Genomic DNA, 19314 nt, shown 5'->3' with positions numbered 1-19314 from the left:
CTGAAAGCATTGTTTTCCAGCTGCAGCCGCACTTCATTCTCGAAATGTGTAGCTTGTCTAAAGTGATGTAAACCAACTATACAGTATACTACAAGCAGGGATACAATCACCCAGCGCAGTCGTCACTCCATAGTCAAAAGCGACATTGGGTCTGCCGGTTTGTTTACTGGCGGGAATTCCATTGGCATTTTCCCGCACGTGAATTCTGACCAATCCATAAGCAGTTTAGGAAATTTGTGTAACAACATCTGGCCAATAAATAATGTGGATACTGTTAGATGACTGCATTTTGGTTCTTTTTAACTGGTTCGGACCAAAGCAATCAGGTTTAATCTGCTCGATCGTGCAGATTCGCACTCTATAACATTAGAAAGATCCGACCCTTCTTATCTGAACATGCAGCTCAACTCCTTGTTCAAGCTCTTGTTCTCTCCAAACTGGATTACTGCAACTCTCTACTAGCAGGGCTTCCAGCTAACTCTATCAAGCCTCTTCAGATGCTTCAGAAGGCAGCAGCACGAGTGGTCTTTAATGAACCTGAAAGAGCACGTCACTCCGCTGCTCATCCGTTTGCACTGGCTGCCAGTTGCTGCTCGCATCAAATTAAAAGCTCGGATGTTTGCCGACTCTAGCTTTGCTCCTTCTTATCTGCTCTCACTTCTGCAGATGTATGTGCCCTCCAGAAACTTGCGTTCTGTGAATGAACGTCGCCTCGTGGTTCCATCCCAAAGAGGGAAGAAATCACTTTCCCCGAACGCTCGCGTTTAATCTGCCCAGTTGGTGGAATGAACTCCCTAACTGCATCAGAACAGCAGAGTCACTCGCTGTTTTCAAGAAACGACTAAAAACTCAACTATTTAGTCTCCACTACACTTCCTAATCTGCAATTGCCTCTCTGGATATACCACTAACTGTACTCAAAAAATTTTTTAAATAAAATAAAAAATTACTAACACTTTCCTTCTTAGACTTTACAGACCTGAAACTTGCCTACAACACTTATTCATTGTTGCTCTTATAGTTGTGTAAGTTGCTTCCTTGTCCTCATTTGTAAGTCGCTTTGGATAATAGCGTCTGCTAAATGACTAAATGTAAATGTAAATGTGTAAAAACGACCCAAAGACAGCAGAAAATGCTACAATTGATCATTTGTTGCCCTTGGTCTGGACCAAATAAAGTGTACTACAGATGTAAAAGCACCCTTAAAAGCATTCTGCCGATCTTAGAAATCAAGTGCATAGTATAAACAGTTTTTTTTTTCCTCAAATAGACGGCCGCTCTGTTCAGGAGAGAAGAATCATCCTTATCGGGAAACAAGGAGACGGCAAGAGCAGTGCAAAGAATACAATTGAAGATCATGCTAAAGAATTGGCTGACTCTCTTCTCCTGAATCACAGAAAGATCACAGTTATTGACGCACCTGATTTCTTTGACACAGATCATGATGAGAAGACCAAATCGGTGATCATCCAGTCTCTGGTCGACAGCGCTGAAGGCGTTGATGCCATTGTCGTTGTTTTAAAGGTTGAAGCATATGTAACGCATGAAGACAAGATTGTGCGGCAAATTCTGGACACGCTGAAAGAGGATGCCCTGAAACACACAGTGATCTTATTCACTTCAGGAGAGGAGCTCAACGGCGAGGTCATCGAAGAATTTGTGTATTGCAGTTTACAAATGCAGGAGCTTGTAGATAAATGTGGAGGTCGCTGTCACGTCATTGACAGCAAGCACTGGAATGACCGTAACACAGGATACAGGAGCAACAGAGAGCAGGTGAAAAGTCTGCTGGATACCATTGACAAGATGGTAAAAGAGAACGGCCGCTACACCAATAAGCTGATGGAGGAACAAATTCAAGAGCAGATGAAGAATAACAAGAAACCAGCTCAATCAACTGATTTTATGCATAATAAAACTGTGGAGAAGGTTGCAGGAACTGCATCAGGGGTGCTTACTGGTGCCATCATGGGCTTAGGTGTAGTAGCAGCTGCAATATTGGGTTTCTTGAAAAGCTCTGAATATGAATTATTAAAAGCCTTATTTGGAGGTGCTGGAGAAGGAGCAACAGCTGGAGGAGGAGGAGGAGGAGCAGCAGCAACAGGAGGAGCAACAGCAGCTGGAGGAGGAGCAACAGCCGCTGGAGGAGGAGCAACAGCAGAAGGAGAGGCAGCAGCTGCGGCTGTGACTGAAGTAGCAGCAGAAGAAACAGGAGCGATGGCTGAAGCTGTAGGAGCAGCTGAAGTTGGGGTTGCTGGTGAAGTAGCAGCAGGAGCTGCAGCAGCTGAGGTCGGAGTTGCTGGAGGAATAGCAGCAGAAGCAGGAGCAGTAGCAGCTGAGGTCGGAGTTGCTGGAGGACTAGCAGCAGAGGCAGGAGCAATAGCAGCGGAGGTTGGTGTTGTTGGTGGAGCTGCAGCAGCAGAGGCAGGAGGAATAGCAGCAGGTCCAGTGGCTGCAGCTGTTGTTGCTGAAGTTGCTGTTGTAGCAGGAGGAATTGGAGGAGGATTCACTGGATACGAAGCAGCAGAAGATGCTGATTCAGTGGGTGATGCAATTTGCAGGGCAGGTAAGGCTAACTTAGAGAATGCAAAGTATGTGATCAAAAAGGTAAAGGACTTTACTGACCTAATTTTCAATGGCTCTGTGGATACTTAAAGCTGGACATCATGCATTGATGACTGTAAACATGTTGTGAAAACGTGTTGGCAATAAATAGCTTTGAAAGCATAATTGCAGCCAGGGATGGGCAAAAATACATTAAAATGTATTTTAAAACTAAATGAAAAATACCCCAATTTTGCGTGCATTAAAATAAACACAAAGCAACCACAAATGTATCTAAATAAAATACTGTAAATTGTATTTTCAAAATACTACAAAATACTTTTACAAGGGAGCATACCATTTCTTCACAAACCTACTATCGACGGGTCTATTTGATTAATCCTGTTACTATTAAACTGACTTGAAGTAAACAATAATTGACAGCAACAGCATTTCTCAAAGCAAGTAATCAGCTTCTCTACCACCTAAGATCCTGTCTTAAAGATAATCTCTGAATGAACTTGTTTGTCTTATTTTCTTGGCATCTACATCAGCAATCCACCTAAAACTACTATTATTTGTGCATTTACTCATTCTGCCAAGATGTTTTCAGTTCTTTTTTAATTGGTAGAATCTCAGTTTACCCCGCTAGTGAACATCAATAAACCATCCTTACAACCCAGGCTCATTCTGAAAACATAGTCCCGTGGATGTTTCTGGAGACAGCGAAATACGTCCCAGGAGGTACGTATTTTTGCAGTTTTTGTTTTCGCGACTCCATGAGAGGCTGCTGTGTGCGCTTTTTTGCATCTCAATGCAATGTCTCTTGTGAGTGCCGTTCACGCCTATGCTGTTATCAGATACACCCGCCAGAGGCCGCTGTAGAATGACTGTCTGACTGATGGAATGATTGACTGGGCGACCGGCCAATCACCCGACCCTCCCTCCTCTTTCCCTAAACCCAACCAATTTTACCGATTGACCCGCCCACCCGCTTACTTCCCTAAACCCAACCAGCAATCGACAAGCCGTCCAGAAAAAGAAAATTCCTTGTCTGATTTTTACCACGCTTTCGGATTTTACCACATTCTCAATCTGTTATGAACTTACTACTTTATTTTTTAGATTCTGTTTTTGTCTTACCTGATTTCTAGAACTGCTCTTCCCTGGTCTCAAACCCGGTGGTCGTCGTCAGCTTCTCTCTGTGTCTCAAGTCCACTGACATACACAACAAGCTACCCAGATAAACTGGTTGCGGTGGGAAAGCCCTCCACAAGGAGGTAAGCGGTCAGCCAGTAAGCTCGAAAAGGATTGGCATCATACCGCCCCCTAGCGCTCGCTTAAAAAATGAAATGCAGCCATACCTACCTTCGGCTACATAATACGGAGTCACCAGAAACGTCCACGGGACTACATTTTCAGATAGAGCTGAAAGTGTTTTATATTTCTTAAGCTTCTCTGCATTTCCGCCTGCAGCCCTGTTCTGAAGCTCCTCATCCTGTTCTCAAAGACTAATATTTTATTTAGTCTCATTTCTGAAGCAAAGGTGCTGATGCCAAATTGTACACACTACCGCCATTACATATTAGCATTGACCACCTGCCTAGTCAATTTTCTGTTCTGATCTCATCCCTAGGCAAATAACTGAGAAAGCATCAATCAGAGGTCGCATTTTTGTGTTGTCATCATGTAGATTTCCTACAAAGTATTTTACAGTATTTTCAAGAGTTCACACTGAGCTGATGATTGATTATAAAGCTTGTTGGGCATGCTGTCCTGGGAGAAATATAAGATCCTCGAGCCCGGGGCTTCCTCCCGTTTGCAAGGTGAGAGGGGAGTTTGAGCTCAGGTACATCTGGAGAACTCCCCTGCTTTAGTAGCTAATGAACAGATAGTGATTGCTCTTAAGAGATGACTACTTACTAGGAGCATGTCTATGGTGCCAATTTGATTAGTCAGTTAACTTAAGTTGCATGTTTTTGGAAACCCACGTGAGCATGGGGAGAACATGTAATTTGAAAAAAAATTGAAAAATCACGTAAACCTTGCACCTGTGCATATAGCCCATTGGCTGTCATGAATTTGGATTCTTAAGGTTTCAATGTAATTTGTGACCCAGGATCTCAAACCCAGGCACAAGAGTCTATTTTTAGAAATTGAGATTGGATACACAATACGTTTTCCTTTGGTAGAGTCTGTTTGTTGGGATACGAGCAATGCATATTACTAATAAAATTACATTTTGATAGATTTGCAGAATAAAATTAGAAAAAAAGATACTCATGAACATTATCTTTACTTCATATACTGGTCATTTTAGACAAACGGTCACTCATTTTGATCCACATAACGTATTTTTGCCTATTCCCAATAATATAGCCTGGCTTTGTAATCCAGGGTCACATTGATTATGTTTATTTGGTCTCTCAATATGATGTTACATTTGCATTATGCAAATAACCAAGAACCATGATTTCAGCTGAAATATTTTAATGAATAACCCATTTGTTTCTTGGTTGTGAGTTGGTAAATTAGCAGCAAATTCATATGAGGGAAAGTGCTCTTAATGTTTTAAATTCAGTTTGTCTGCATTTACCCTTCAGCTTAATTGTGAACATGCATTTTGGAAATTGCTTTATGTTCATGTCAATGCAATAAATAGATGTGCTTGAAGAGCAAAGTTTTCCAGCATTTTTGTTTCAAGAGTTCACACTAAGAAATTGCTTGATATAATAGCAGGTTTGGCATGTTGTCCTGGGAGAGAACCCTGAGCTTGGAGATAATTGCACCCAGGGCTCCAAACTGGGGTGCGTTTCCCAAAACCATCGTTAGCCAACTAAGATTGCAAGTTCTGTCATGACAAACATAGTTTGTTGATTTGCCGTTTCCCAAATTCATCGCTCCAATGAACATACGCAAACTGCATCACAAACTTGAGCACTCGCAACTACAGCTCTGGAGCTGTAGTTAGAAACATAGTTTCTGGCTGTGTTATATTCCCACTTATTCATTTAGAACATTCTAACATTCAAAATTGTAATTATGAAAAATAAAAAGCATTAAGGTCATCTCTTTTAAGTGTAATTTACTTTTAAAGGATTTTTGCACTTCAGTTTTAGTGACCTTCATGTTTACAATCACGCTCCCTTCGCAGTGCACTTAGAAAACATTGATGTCATTTGGAACACAACCTCATGGCGAAAGCTATAGGTGACCTGTTATTTAAAAGCAGAATTTATGTTACGTCTTCAAAGCTTGTAAAAACAAAAAGCATACGTTAATTATTTTAATTTATAGTGGGTTATTTATTAAATATCTGTACTGTATATGACATGGATCTGCTTGTTACATTTCTGCAGTGGTTTACATGTGTCAAATTGTAAAAGAAGACTTTAAAAATAAATAAATAAATAAACAATATCCTACCTAATAATACTACTAATAATCATCATCATCATCATCATTAATATTATTATTAAAGTATGATTTTTTTTCTAATACATAATAATTATTAAATTTCATTTCATGATAAATAGCCTCATTATTTATTTATTTATATGATTTCTATATGATATTTGAACACGTGTTAGCTTTTGTAAGTGAGTTTACGTTTTAGAATATGATATGTCATACTCATTAATATTTGTAAAGCAAGCAGGCCCTATATGTGCCTGTGCATGTTTTTACCAAATCTGTTATTGGATTTTATTTTAAATGCTTGTTTGTGTATAAATAAATAATTTGCACAAAGAAATGGTTCAAGCGATAGATCTGCGACAGAAACTACGCGTTTTGGGAAACACTCGTCACTACATCATTCTTTTTCCAAATGATGCATCGTACCACGATAGTTCAGCTGCGAGTTACGTTGTTGTTTGGGAAACACACCACTGGTCAATGAGCATGTATAGGGGTACAAGTTCAGAAAGCTTTCAAGAGCTCCCCCTGGTAAAGGAGGAAAAGGGGGGATAGGGTGGATTGGAGCAGGGGCGGACTGGCCATCTGGCAATTCTGGCAAATGCCAGAAGGGCCGGAACAATTTTTAAATGTGGGCCGGTCAGTTTTTTTTAAATATGTATTGTTTTTACGTGCAGGCAGCTTTTACCTCTTGCTAGATGTGATATTATGATGTTGATTTAAAAAATATATATATATATATAATAATAATAATAATAATAATAATAATAATAATAAATGTTAAGCCTTTGGCCCAATCGGCGACGGCCGCCTGAAGATTGGCCGAGCCAATCCGAGGTCATCCGGACGTTATCAAAATCTGGCAAGAATGTCATATTATTTTACCATCTGTACACCAAAATAAATACTAAATGTGCGTGTCCGTGGGTGGGGCTGTGTTGGTGTGGTAATGTGGGCTGATGTGGCTACAGTGCCAGGGCTGAATTTTTGTCCCAGTCCGCCCCTGGATGAAAGGATTCTTAAAAAAAACGAAGATGAGGGAGTAATACTAATCGAGTTATAGTGAGTTTGGATTAATCCGATTGACTTACTAATGATTACAGAAGGGAGATCAGCCGCGATCAATCATATCACATGCTCCTCTCAAAATTAGTTTACTTAAATATATAAGGCGACATGAATAGTGTGATTTATTTCAGCAGTGGGATATTAAAATTACAAATGAGAATTAGATTAGTTCAGAAATGTTTCTTTATGTTCAGATGGAAAGCTATATATTACAGTCATGTACGCTTTTAACTTGGCTACGTTTTCCACTTTTGCTGTTTGTGCCACTGGTCTGGATTAATGCATATTGACTGATCTTGGTTACTGACTTAAGCCTCTTTCACACAGTGATGCTGGTAAATATCTGGAAAATCTCTGGAACATCTGCACCCCACCTCCAGCTAAACAACAAATGATTTCAGTTCATGTTCTCCAGGTAAAACAATTCACTGACTAAAATAAATGTTTCTGGCTTTTAATGTGGAGGAGATGCAGCCACTGTCTAACAGTACTGTATAAGCAACAATGTTTTGTAATATAGTAAGTGTATTTTGGGAAATGATTTACACATTTGTGAAGGCCACGTAAAGAAATTTAACCAATTTTTTTCAAGTTATTTTGATTTGGGGATGTTTTTATCGTATTACTGTTAATTTTGTACATTTTAAAAGATTTTAAATCGTTTTTTTGCCTTAATATAAATTATTTTATGTTAGTACTCTTAGGCTTTATTTTAGTCTAATCGCAATGGACAGTGAATTTACTAAATTAATAACACTAAACACATCACTATACATGCTGTCATTAATCTGTATATACAACATTTAGATCTCTGGGCTCAGAAAGTTCCCAAAATATAATATCCTACTTTTTTTAAGCAAAATTAAGGTATAGGTTGTTAAATGCAGAGCTTCTCTATAAACAAAACACCTGCTGAAAGAAATCAAACCACAGCCAGGTGAGGAAAAGTAACGCAAAAGTAACTCAGAAGTAATATAATGCATTACTTTCCATAAAAAGTAACTAAATAACACAATTAGTTCTTTGTGTTTGTGTGTGTGTGTGTGTGTGTGGGGGGGGTACAACATGGTTTGTAACTTAAATGTTGATTTTGTTGTGGATTAATGAGAATTCAGCATCAGTTTGTTGACTGTGTGCAGCAGATGGCGCCACTGCAACGACTGAATTAACCATCTGTTCCAGTAGCCTACTAAAAAAATGAAGAGGGTCACTTCTTAGACACTTCTACTTTCGCTTTTATAATCACTGTTGTTTACTCCCATTGGACTTATATTAAAAGAAAACGAATGCTAGATCTTTTTTTGGACATCCATCAACAAACTTCACCTTCTTTTTCGACTCTTGGTGGAACAAAGAAAAGGAGTTCAAGCTGTAATGTGAGTACTTTCCATTGCACACCATTTACACACAGTGCATTAATGTTCTAGCCATGTAAGTGTCATTATAGATCACACACAGACACAATATATATATATATATATATATATATATATATATATATATATATATATATATATATATATATATATATATATATATACATATATATATATATATATATATATATATATATATATATATCAACACATTTCTAATCATAATAGTTTTAATAACTCATCTCTAATAACTGATTTATTTTATCTTTGCCATGATGAGAGTAAATAATATTAGACTAGATATTTTTCAAGACACTTCTATACAGCTTAAAGTGACATTTAAAGGCTTAACTAGGTTAATTAGGGTAACTAATCAGGTTAGAGTAATTAGGCAAGTTATTGTATATCAATGGTTTTATTAGACTATCGAGAAAAATATAGCTTAAATGGGCTGATAATTGACCTTAAAATGGCTTCTAAAAAATTAAAAACTGCTTTTATTCTAGACGAAATAAAACAAATAAGACTTTCTCCAGAAGAAAGAAATATTATTAGACATACTGTAGAAATTTCCTTGCTCTGTTAAACATAATTTGGGAAAAAAATATGAGAAAAAAAATCAAAGGGGGCTAATGATTCTCTCTTGATGCCAAAGCATTTTAGATACATGTATAAAATAGCCTATATAATATATTATATAATAAATTAATACAATAATCAGTGAATAAGAAATAAAAGACAGAAAAAAATAATAAAAACAGACAATGTCTCTAAATATCATTATTGATTATTATTTCAATAGATTATTGAAAGAAAGCAAACGTTTTTCTGAGTCGTTCAGATTAAATCTATCATTTGCTTGTTCTCTTGGTCTTGCGGCTGTGCGCGCACTGTCAGCTGTGAAGCAAGCGGAAAGTAGTCTTTAATAAAAGAGTCATGCAAAAACACATACGAGCTTTAGAAAGCGAAAAGCAAAAGTTGAATCCCAGATATTTTAGGATTTAGAAATCCGAGCCGGTGTGGTGAGAGCGACCCCCCCCTCCAAATTCCTAAAAAGGCGCGCCTCTGTTGGTCTGAAGAGCACGTGACTGTCTGTGTGTGAGTGCTGATAAGTCTGGTGCACACAGAACAAAACGAGTAAATGAGAGATTTTCCACTACTTAATCGATCGCGGATGTTAGTAATAGGGTAAAAGGATGATAATAATAGTAAAAAAAATATCAATAAATACTCAGGCTGCCGTTAATATGCCTGGGCGCCCTGCCAAAGAAAAGTCTACGAGTGCGCTCGACATGAAGCACAGCTGCAGCCGGAGATCACCGAGATTAGCCGAGCGCAGGCGGTGGTGGAGTTAAAAACGGACTCGTCAAGCCGGACACTTCGGGGCTCAAAGTTGCAGCAGTCATAATGACCAATATCACATGGCGTCATCATCATTTATTTATTTATAACAACAAAAGATTTACATTACAAATAAAACAGAATAAAGTCTCAAAGTATAGTCCATTTTTAAACAATAAGGGAATTATGAATCATATAAGGGGAAACGAGAGGGTAATATAAACATACAAATGAACAAGCCTATTAAATGCAAAGCAATAAGCACACATTAGGAGTTCAAACATAACTCTAGGTTAATGCTTCTTGTTTGAATATGGTAAAAGGGTTTACATCTATAGATATAAAACTTTCCAAAATATAATAATGTAAAACCCAAAACAAGCTGTTTTGATTAAGTCTGAAACAATGATTAAGATTATTTTGAATAATGAAAGCATTTATAAAAAACACACTTTAATCCAAAAAGATTGAACAAAAGGACTCAAATAAGCAAGCTACACTTTAAGTAGAAGTTTCCCCAAAAAGAGCAGGTACATCTATGTCGTTTTTAAAACTTGTGTATAAATAGCCTGACAGGAAATTATATATACACATATATATATAATAATATATATAGTGGACCAATGCCAACCTCGTTCTGATGCATTCATACTTTTCTTTTTAAGATTCACAAATGTGACTGGAGATAAACAGTTTGTCTGACATTTGATGAAGCATCATGAATAATATCAATTCATCTTTAAAATAAAAAAGCATTAAAAATAACTTGTGTTTTCTGACCTTTCAGACACTGATATTGACAGACGAGGAGAATGGGAAGTAAGTGATTCACATTAGTGATATGCGATACCACTGGTTTCCTATCTGATACCAAGTAAAATTAAGTCGAGTATCGGCGATACCGATCCAATACCAATACTGCCCACAAATGACTGTTTGGGAAATTAAAGTAAAAAGTAGTGTACTTAAAAGTGTCACTTTATACTGAATACGAGACATATTACGGGTTATTATTGTTTATAGTTTATTGATGAAGAATTATCATACAAAACAGGGCCAACTTACATTTTTTTTGACAGCATGTGAGCATGTATATCTATAAACGCCTGCCTGAAATGAACATTCACACCTTCTAGTTTAGTGGCATGTTAATCCGGTCCCCATGACAGTGCTTTGAACCTTTTCTCCGTTGCTTTATCATTGTCACAAAAAACAACTATTTATTTGTGTTGTGTTTTATTTTAATTTGTTTTTATTAATTTATTATTTATTTAATTATTTTACTTAATCATATGATCATTAGTCATTTATATAATTATCATTATATTATTTTATTGATCAGTAGTTAATGATTTGATTATTTGTCATTTTATTATGTATTTTATATTTTATTATTACTATTTTAAAATAATTGTTGCTTCATTATTATTTCAATTTTTCCATATTTGTTATAATCTTATGACTGTGTGGATTCAAGCGACACTTGTTTTCATGAGTAAGAGATAAGAGAATGTCTCCATTTCAAGGTCTGCATTGTCTCTGGACAATGTTGTGAAGCAGTAATTTTCCATTGCTGTTGCTTGTGGTATAATAACACTTGCTGAATTCATCCTCGTCAGAGCATTGAATCATACCCAATAAACTCTGCTCTCTTCATCATCACGACTTTGTCTCCTGCTTCTGCTCCTTTCTGGTTTTCTCAGTCAACTCCTATATTGATAGGAGACTGTTAATTCAGTCGAATACTGGTTAACAGGTTTAGGTATTGGAAACTTTGCTGACTTGTTGTCCATATACCTGGAGAAACAGACATTTTCTGGCGTCTGGGGCTCAATCAAATTTATCTGGCGTGGAGATGGTGATCTAACACCACCTAGTCATGACGTAGTCATATACTGTCTTGGGATTTATATGTAGATGTTTTAGGTTTGTGGTTTTACCCAAGCGGCAACCTCCCGCTCTCCCTCAGGAAGCCAATACGGAAGTAACTAAAACTGCAATTCATCTGAAACTGTTAGAATGGCCAACTTTACAGCAGAAAAAAAGGTGTTTACAGCCTGGTGCAAAAAAAGATTTTGGTTAATACAGCTAATATTACCCTTCATGACAACTGTGAGGGGGGGAATTTTTTTATAACTCATCCGTTTCCTTTATATTAAGTTATATTAAGTTGGCATAATTAAGGGCGTGGCCACTTGAGTGACAGCTAGGTCTCGTTGGTCGCTGTCACGTCACCTCAGCTGAATCCTGCAGATTAACCACTGAACTCGGCATATTTATCGTATTTCTGTGTTGTTTTATGTGGCTTTACACACTCAACTGCCTTTTGGACTTGTTTCCTACAATTATTAGATGGCATGGCATGCTGAGTGCACTTAATTGTGCTCACAAACCATTCACGTGGCCTCCGTTTCCCATGTGAGTAAAGTTATATACTTATATACCATCTCTATACATGTATTTGTTTTATTTAAGATCATTTATCGTTTATATTTATATTAAGAGCTGTAATGCACTCCAGAACCTGTCAGACTGATTAGCTGTAGGCTCTAGAACAGTCATCTGAAGCGTTGTCATACAGTGTTATGCTGGAGTTCATCAATAGTCTTACAGTAACTAACACAGACTATATCTGAAGAGTTTGGAAGTAATTCGCGTTTTCCTCCTGTTGAAAAACGTCATAAGAACAATGTTTAGTGGCTCAATTATTACAGCAGTGTTTTTAAAAGTCTAAACACTTTATTGATATAGTGTACAGCCAAGCACAAGTGGTCAGAGTACAAACGAGTCACAGGTGATAAAGTATTAAGCATTTCTCCCAAAGTAAAGTGTGTCTGAACCAGGTCCAAGCTAAATGTCAGCAGGTGTCTGTAGCTCCGCTCACTCTCCGCCTCTTTGCCTTTGTTTGGTATCCCGCCGTGGGTGTGATGACGCGTGACCAAAATGGCGACGGTTGGCCGCGCCTACTTGTGGCTTCTTTTGCGCTCTTCAGAAACCTATGGGTGACGTCACGGATACTACGTCCATATATTTTACAGTCTATGGTTTTACCACAGTGCCTCACTGTTTTGTTACACGTCACAAACCACATTGTTTGAGTTTATGGAAGTGAAGTAGCTTCACACATAACTTCAAAAGCGGTCACCTGTATCCAATGACAGCGTGACTAAACAACATGTGTCAGGCCAGCAGATTGATTGGCTAGCATGATCTGCAGTTGTACAGTGCCAAATTACGCACATGACTTGGCAGGCGGAAGAGCAAGTAGTTCCAACTAAGTTGGCATTATTCAGAAAAACTAGGGTAATTGTGATCACTTTCCACTGTATTTCTATTTTAAAATAAACTACGTATTTGCTCCAATTGATTGAAATATTGGTGTTTTTATAAGATAATCAATTCTAGAACATACAAAGCTGGTATCGGAGATATCGATATTCTAGTATCGATCAGCACATAACTAATTCATATCATAATGTCACACTGACAACATCTTGCCTTAACCTTTCAGAAACAGTTAAAAAAAAAAAAACTAAATTTATTTTCTCTGTTTTGTTTGCCGTAGCCTGTACATCTACACCCGAGAGAAGGAGAATTGTGCTTCTGGGAAGATCAGGACATGGAAAAAGCAGTGCTGGGAACACAATTCTCGGAGAGAAAGCATTCACCCTTAAAGATTCGGGTGATTCTGTAAAAACTCAGAGCTCAAAAGCTCAGAAGAAAATTAGATACGGCAGACATCTCACGGTTATTGAAATGCCTGGATTCTTTGACTCCAATTCTGAAGACTTCGAGACAAAGTCTGAGCTCATCAAATCTCTAGTTGAGTGTGCTCAAGGGGTCGATGCGTTTGTGATCGTTTTAAAGGCTCAGAAGTACACAGGAGAAGAACTGGAGATCATCCAACAACATCTGAACAAACTGAAGGAACATGTGCTTGACCACATTGTGATCTTATTCACATTTGGTGAACAACTACAAGGAAAAACCATCGAGGAATTCATGAAGGACTGCTTAGAGCTGCAGGAGCTGGTGGACAAATGCGGAGGCCGCCAACACGTCATCGACAGCAAATGCTGGACAAAACGTCCATGGGGCTACAGGAGCAACAAAGCTCAGGTGAAAAATCTGCTGAAAACCATTGACGAGATGGTGAATAAGAGCGGCTGCTACACCAATGAGATGCTGCAAAAGCTGGAGGAGAAAATTCAGGAGGAGATCAAAAACAACGAGGACAATCTGACTCTGGAAGAGAAACGAGAAAAGGCAAAGGGACATGTCCAGAAAAAAATACTGGAGAAGATCACAGGAGTGACAACAGGAGTGCTGATTGGTGTTTTTCTGGGTATAGGTGTTGCATTGGCTGCATTTTGGGCTCTTCTTCAAGCAATCTTCCCTGTAAAGGCATTGCTAAACATGGCAACACATGGAAAGTTTGCAAAAGGAGAATTGACTGGAGAAAAAGCAGATGGTGAAGACAAAGCAGAAAAAGCAGATGGAGAAGAAAAGGCTGAAGAAGCAGATGATAAAGCAAGAGAAGCAGCAGAGGAAACGAGAGGAAAAACAGCAGTGAAAGCAATGGCAGCAGCAGGTAATGCAATGTCAGGAGCCACGGCTGTTACTGCCGTCCTGGGAACCGCAGCGCTTGCAGGAGCGCTTGCAGGAGGAGTCGCTGGATATAAAGCAGCAAAAGAAGCCGATTCAGTGTATGATGCCATGGTCAAGTCAGCAAAGCTCAACTACGACAATGCTACGACCATGTTTGGGAAGGCACAAGAGTTTGTCACTGATGCATTCAATGACAAATCACAAACAGAATAAAATGAAAATCAGAACGAGTCGGCAGCAGTAGCCCTGTGATTAGTGTCACTATGGTCCTCACACACCGCACAAAATGCTTTTCCGATTGTGTCTTGTTTCTAGTTATACACGCACGCACGCACACACACACACACACACACACACACAGACACAGACAGACACACACAGACACAGACACACACACACACACACACACACACACACACACACACACACACACACACACACACACACACACAGTTAAAGTCAGAATTATTAGCCCTCCTGTTTATTTTTTTCCCCCAATCATAATAATCATAATAGTTTCAATAATTTATTTCTAATCACTGATTAATTTTATCTTTGTCATGATGACACTAAATGATATTAGACTAGATATTTCAAGACACTTCTATACAGCTTAAAGTGACATTTAAAGGCTTAACTAGGTTAATTAGGTTAACTAGGCCGGTTAGGGTAATTAGGCAAGTTATTGTGTAATGATGGTTTGTTCTGTAGACTATCGAGAAAATATATAGCTTAAAGGGGCAACAAAAGGAGAAAATCCCTCACTGCTCTTGACTGAAGGACTTTTGCAGCTAAAGTGTTTTTCTTACAGTGAGGATGCTTAAAGCACAGTTTGTTTCATATTTTTATTCTATTCTATTTATTTCACTTTCCTTATTTACAGGGAGGAAAAATGCAGTTGAAGTAAGTATTGGCTCTCCTGAATTATTAGCGACCCTTGCCTCCCCAATTTCTGTGTAACGAAGAGCAGATTTTTTTCAACACATTTCTGAACATAATAGTTGTAATAACTCATTTCTAATAACTGATTTATTTTATCTTTGCCATGATGACAGTAAATAATATTAGACTAGATTTTTTTTTTTAAATACAAGCATTCAGATTCAAAGGCTTAATTAGGCAGGTCATTGTATAACAGTAGTTTCTTCTTTCTTCTATATATATATATATATATATATATATATATATATATATATATATATAAATATAATCAGGGGTCGCCACAGTGGAATGAACCGTTCCAGCATATGTTTTACACAGTGGATGCCCTTCCAGCTGCAACCTAGTACTGGGAAACATCCATACACACTTATTCACACTCACACACTACAGCCAATTTAGTTTATTCAATTCATGCAGACATATAATAATACCAACAGTTATAATAATACTTTATTAAAAATAAATCTAATATTTGTTATATATTTATGTATAACAAATATTATAAATAAATGGGGGATGGGGGGGCTTTTGAGAAGAGGCCATGGTCCTGGACCAATATAAAAGACAGTGATGCATCAGAATACAACTATACAAAATTCAGATTTTCTAAATGAAATTGTGAGAGGAATAATTATGCTATACACATATTCTTGCTCTCTATCATTGACTTCATATAAATAGACTATTTTCAAATCAGAAATGTGTCATTATATTAAACATTATACAGTAATGTTTATTCTCACACAGAGGACTCGCACTGTGGACACAGACACAATCTCTCCTATGTCTCTCATCAAAATATTACCTGAACATTATTTTTTACACAAACTTCATTTTATCTTTAAAAAGATTATAATATTGCTTGAATTTATTCAACTAGTCCAGTCATTATCTATTCTGAATGTTGACTGGATTTAAAAATATCTCTTCATTAAAACCATGTTTGTGCTTATTTATACTGACTTAATATAATATGCAACTCCAAGCAACATCATTACAACACATTTGCTATTCCATCATTAAAATACTGGAATTTTACACTTTTACGCACTCTTTACACTCTCCAAACACGACCCCCAAAAATCAGAAGCTTATCTGGGAACAGTTTATCATACGGAACGCATCCGTCAGTCAGCATGCATACTGTGGGCTAAACGGATTCAGAAGTTGCGACTTTCGACACACAGCTTTAATGGAAAGAAAGTGAATGCGGATGTTTTTATATTAATTTAACGTGCTTTCAAGCAAAAATAAAGTGAAAGCACAAATCTATTGAACAGCTCTTACAATCATATCACAAGAACGGGTCTCTATTGATGGTACTTTCACTTTTCATACAAAGATTAAACATACGGGGTAGAATATGGGAAAATACCTAATCTGAATGATAGTGGACAAAAACGGGAGATTTGACAGGTATGCTTCATGCAAATTATTATTGCCGTTATCAATCTTCGTTCTGATACAGCAAAATAATCATCTTTATTGTAACATTACCTCTTTCTTTGTCATGTTTTTCCTCCACTTTTCTTTTTTTTTTTTGCCTCCCCTGTGCACCAGACGGTTTGGGACGTTTTGACATGCTGAGCTTAATCCATCAAAAAATCAACACAGTGTGGCAGGTATTCAGGGTGGGGGGGGGGTCTTAGGCGATATTATTATTACTAGTAGTAGGCTTTGCACTATACAGCTAAAATAGTGTGGGCTTATTCTTTTCTGAAGTAATACCATAGATTTAAGAATAGTGGAAGTTACTTTTTTCCTTCTCTTATTTCTGTCGCCCCCCTGGATGTACTGCGCCATTCGCAGTTGCCTATACTGCCAATGCCATGGGCCGGCCCTGGGTGAGAGCGCTCTCAGAACTACATGGAGTAAACGAAAAAACAAAGAGGGTTGGGGGTTTCAGTCTTTCCAGCAGGACTTGCAGCATATAGCTTGGGACCACTCAAGCTGCAAGTGTGTCCAACACAACAGATGCAAAACCACTGCAATAATTCTGCAGGCAATTAAGAGCTGTGGAGTCCACCCCAGTCCAATTTCTCATTGTGCTGCCCCCATGGAGGTTGATCATGAGGTTGATCTCCTTAGTCTGTGATGTCAGAGGGAGAAGACAATATAGCCTGCAGCTAAATATATCTAGTGCTATGCGCTGGAATTTAGAGCAGCTCTCAGCTGGTCAAGGATGCAGCCTATTTAAATTCCTCTTAACTGCCCGCCTTATTGCTCCAGGGGTGTATCATAGGGCCTACAAAAATAGGGCCAAATTAAGACTCAAAATCACTCCAGAGTGGATGATAACATCACAAATAGTACATAGGGTTATGTCCAAATTGCCTCGATCCATTTTTTAAATTATGTTTCCATGAAAATTTTATTTATCATAAGTTAAAAAAGCTTATGAGATCTTATAACATTAAGCTAACTGCACCACTTACTATTGTTAAACCTGCTGTTATGTTTTCAGTTAAAAGATAATTTCAGTTCCAGGACTATCCTGTAGATCTGTGACAATGGGAATGACTCTTTAACTTCAAAATATTTACATACAAGTGAGTAATTATGAAGTGTAAGGCATGCATTGAAAAAAAACATGTGTCAAGTGCTATAAAACACAATGTGACAACACAAAGCACATTACAACATGGCAAAATTCCAGTAGTGCATTTCATAATGTAAGGTGAATTCCCGTTACATAAAGCCTACTCTATACTCAGCAGGATAGAGCAGGGGTCACCAAACTTGTTCCTGGAGGGCCAGTGTTATGCAGATTTTAGCTCCAGCCCTAATCAAACACACCTGAACAAGCTAATCAAGGTCTTACTACAAGGTATACTTGAAACATCCAGGCAGGTGTTTTGAGGCAAGTTGGAGCTAAACCCTGTAGGGACACCGGCCCTCCAGGACCGAGATTGGTGACCCCTGATATAGAGTGTACAAACTATTTATTAAAATCAATAAAAAAAAAAATCAATCAAAAGTTCAAAGTTTGCGTACTCAAACTGCCTGCAAGAATTCAATCGACTGCCCTGCTGTGACCTCATTTGCATGGCTAAACTGATTAAAGTATTATCATTTATAGGTATTAATTTTCTTTCAAATTATTTCCTTATTTATCAGGGGTCGCCACAGCGGAATGAACCGCCAACAATTCCAGTATATGATTTACGCATCGGATACCATTCCAGATGCAACCCAGTACTGGGAAACACCCATACACACTCCTTCACACACATACACTACACGCCCAATTCAGTTCATCCAATTCCCCTATAGCGCAAGTGTTTTACTGTGGGGGAAACCCGAGCACCCAGAGGAAACTCACACCAACACGAGCAGAACTGATAATATGCATCAAATAGAATAGATGAGGACAATATACTCTCCCCCTCTCCCAAACTTCACAGGAAACAATAAGCATGTTTTGCATTTTCAATATACTTCATTCTGTCTGATTTACTATCCACTTTCCTCATGGGGACTCAAAAATAAAGTCTCTACATGGTCAAAGTTTACTGGTGGTATTGCTTTATTTGTGGGGACATTGGATATGCACACACTGACGCACACATATTACACACTTCCACGCACTGCACCTGTGCAAAGTCCTGCTATTGGTAAATCTTCTTCGTTGTCTTTTACAAGAATCAGCATGTGTTTGAGACTGTTGCAGTAATGAAAACACTGGTCCGTAGATGTCAGAATAATTTAAACCATTCCTACTGTAGTGGTGGCTGAATAAAACATTTCTACTTACAACTTTAAAAAAAAAAAGAAATTTTAAAACTCTTCAACAATGTTCAGTGAAACCGTGCAGGGGAGGTTTCAGGCCGTAACCGAGTATATATTGCACTCTAAACCAGTGGCGCCTGCAGGTGTACGGCTAGACGCATTTTGCGTAAAACTACCATGAGAGGACGCAAATTAATGCAGCTTTTTTTTATTACATAATTTCAATTGATTATTAAACAGTATACACTACGATATATCGATAAAGCAAGAAAGAATGACAACAAATAAA

General features: G+C 37.9%; 2 protein-coding genes across 3 annotated transcripts in view; both read left to right on the top strand.

Annotated features, from left to right (window-relative positions):
• The window catches only part of LOC100333313 (uncharacterized), a 10830-nt gene extending 4859 nt beyond the window's left edge, over positions 1-5971 (top strand). The window contains exons 3-4 of one of the 2 annotated variants that reach the window (XM_073907988.1): positions 1271-2289; positions 2341-5971. In XM_073907988.1, the coding sequence (XP_073764089.1) occupies positions 1271-2289; positions 2341-2655 (1334 nt within the window). In that variant the 3' untranslated portion in view covers positions 2656-5971. Of the gene's footprint in view, positions 1-1270 lie in introns of both variants that reach the window. The other variant, XM_068222510.2, reaches the window with a different exon arrangement.
• Positions 5972-8271: 2300 nt separating this feature from the next.
• zgc:195075 lies at positions 8272-14596 on the top strand. Its single transcript, NM_001130660.1, has 3 exons — positions 8272-8405; positions 10534-10565; positions 13312-14596. The coding sequence occupies exons 2-3, from the start codon at positions 10559-10561 to the stop codon at positions 14565-14567; spliced, it is 1263 nt and encodes a 420-aa protein (NP_001124132.1). The 5' UTR covers positions 8272-8405; positions 10534-10558; the 3' UTR covers positions 14568-14596.
• The last annotated feature ends 4718 nt before the right edge of the window (positions 14597-19314 follow it).

The sequence above is a fragment of the Danio rerio genome, chromosome 7 (genome assembly GCF_049306965.1).
Source record: "Danio rerio strain Tuebingen ecotype United States chromosome 7, GRCz12tu, whole genome shotgun sequence".
NCBI lineage: Eukaryota > Metazoa > Chordata > Actinopteri > Cypriniformes > Danionidae > Danio > Danio rerio.
Note: the sequence above shows the minus strand (reverse complement) of the source record. Positions and strands in the feature narration are given on the sequence as shown.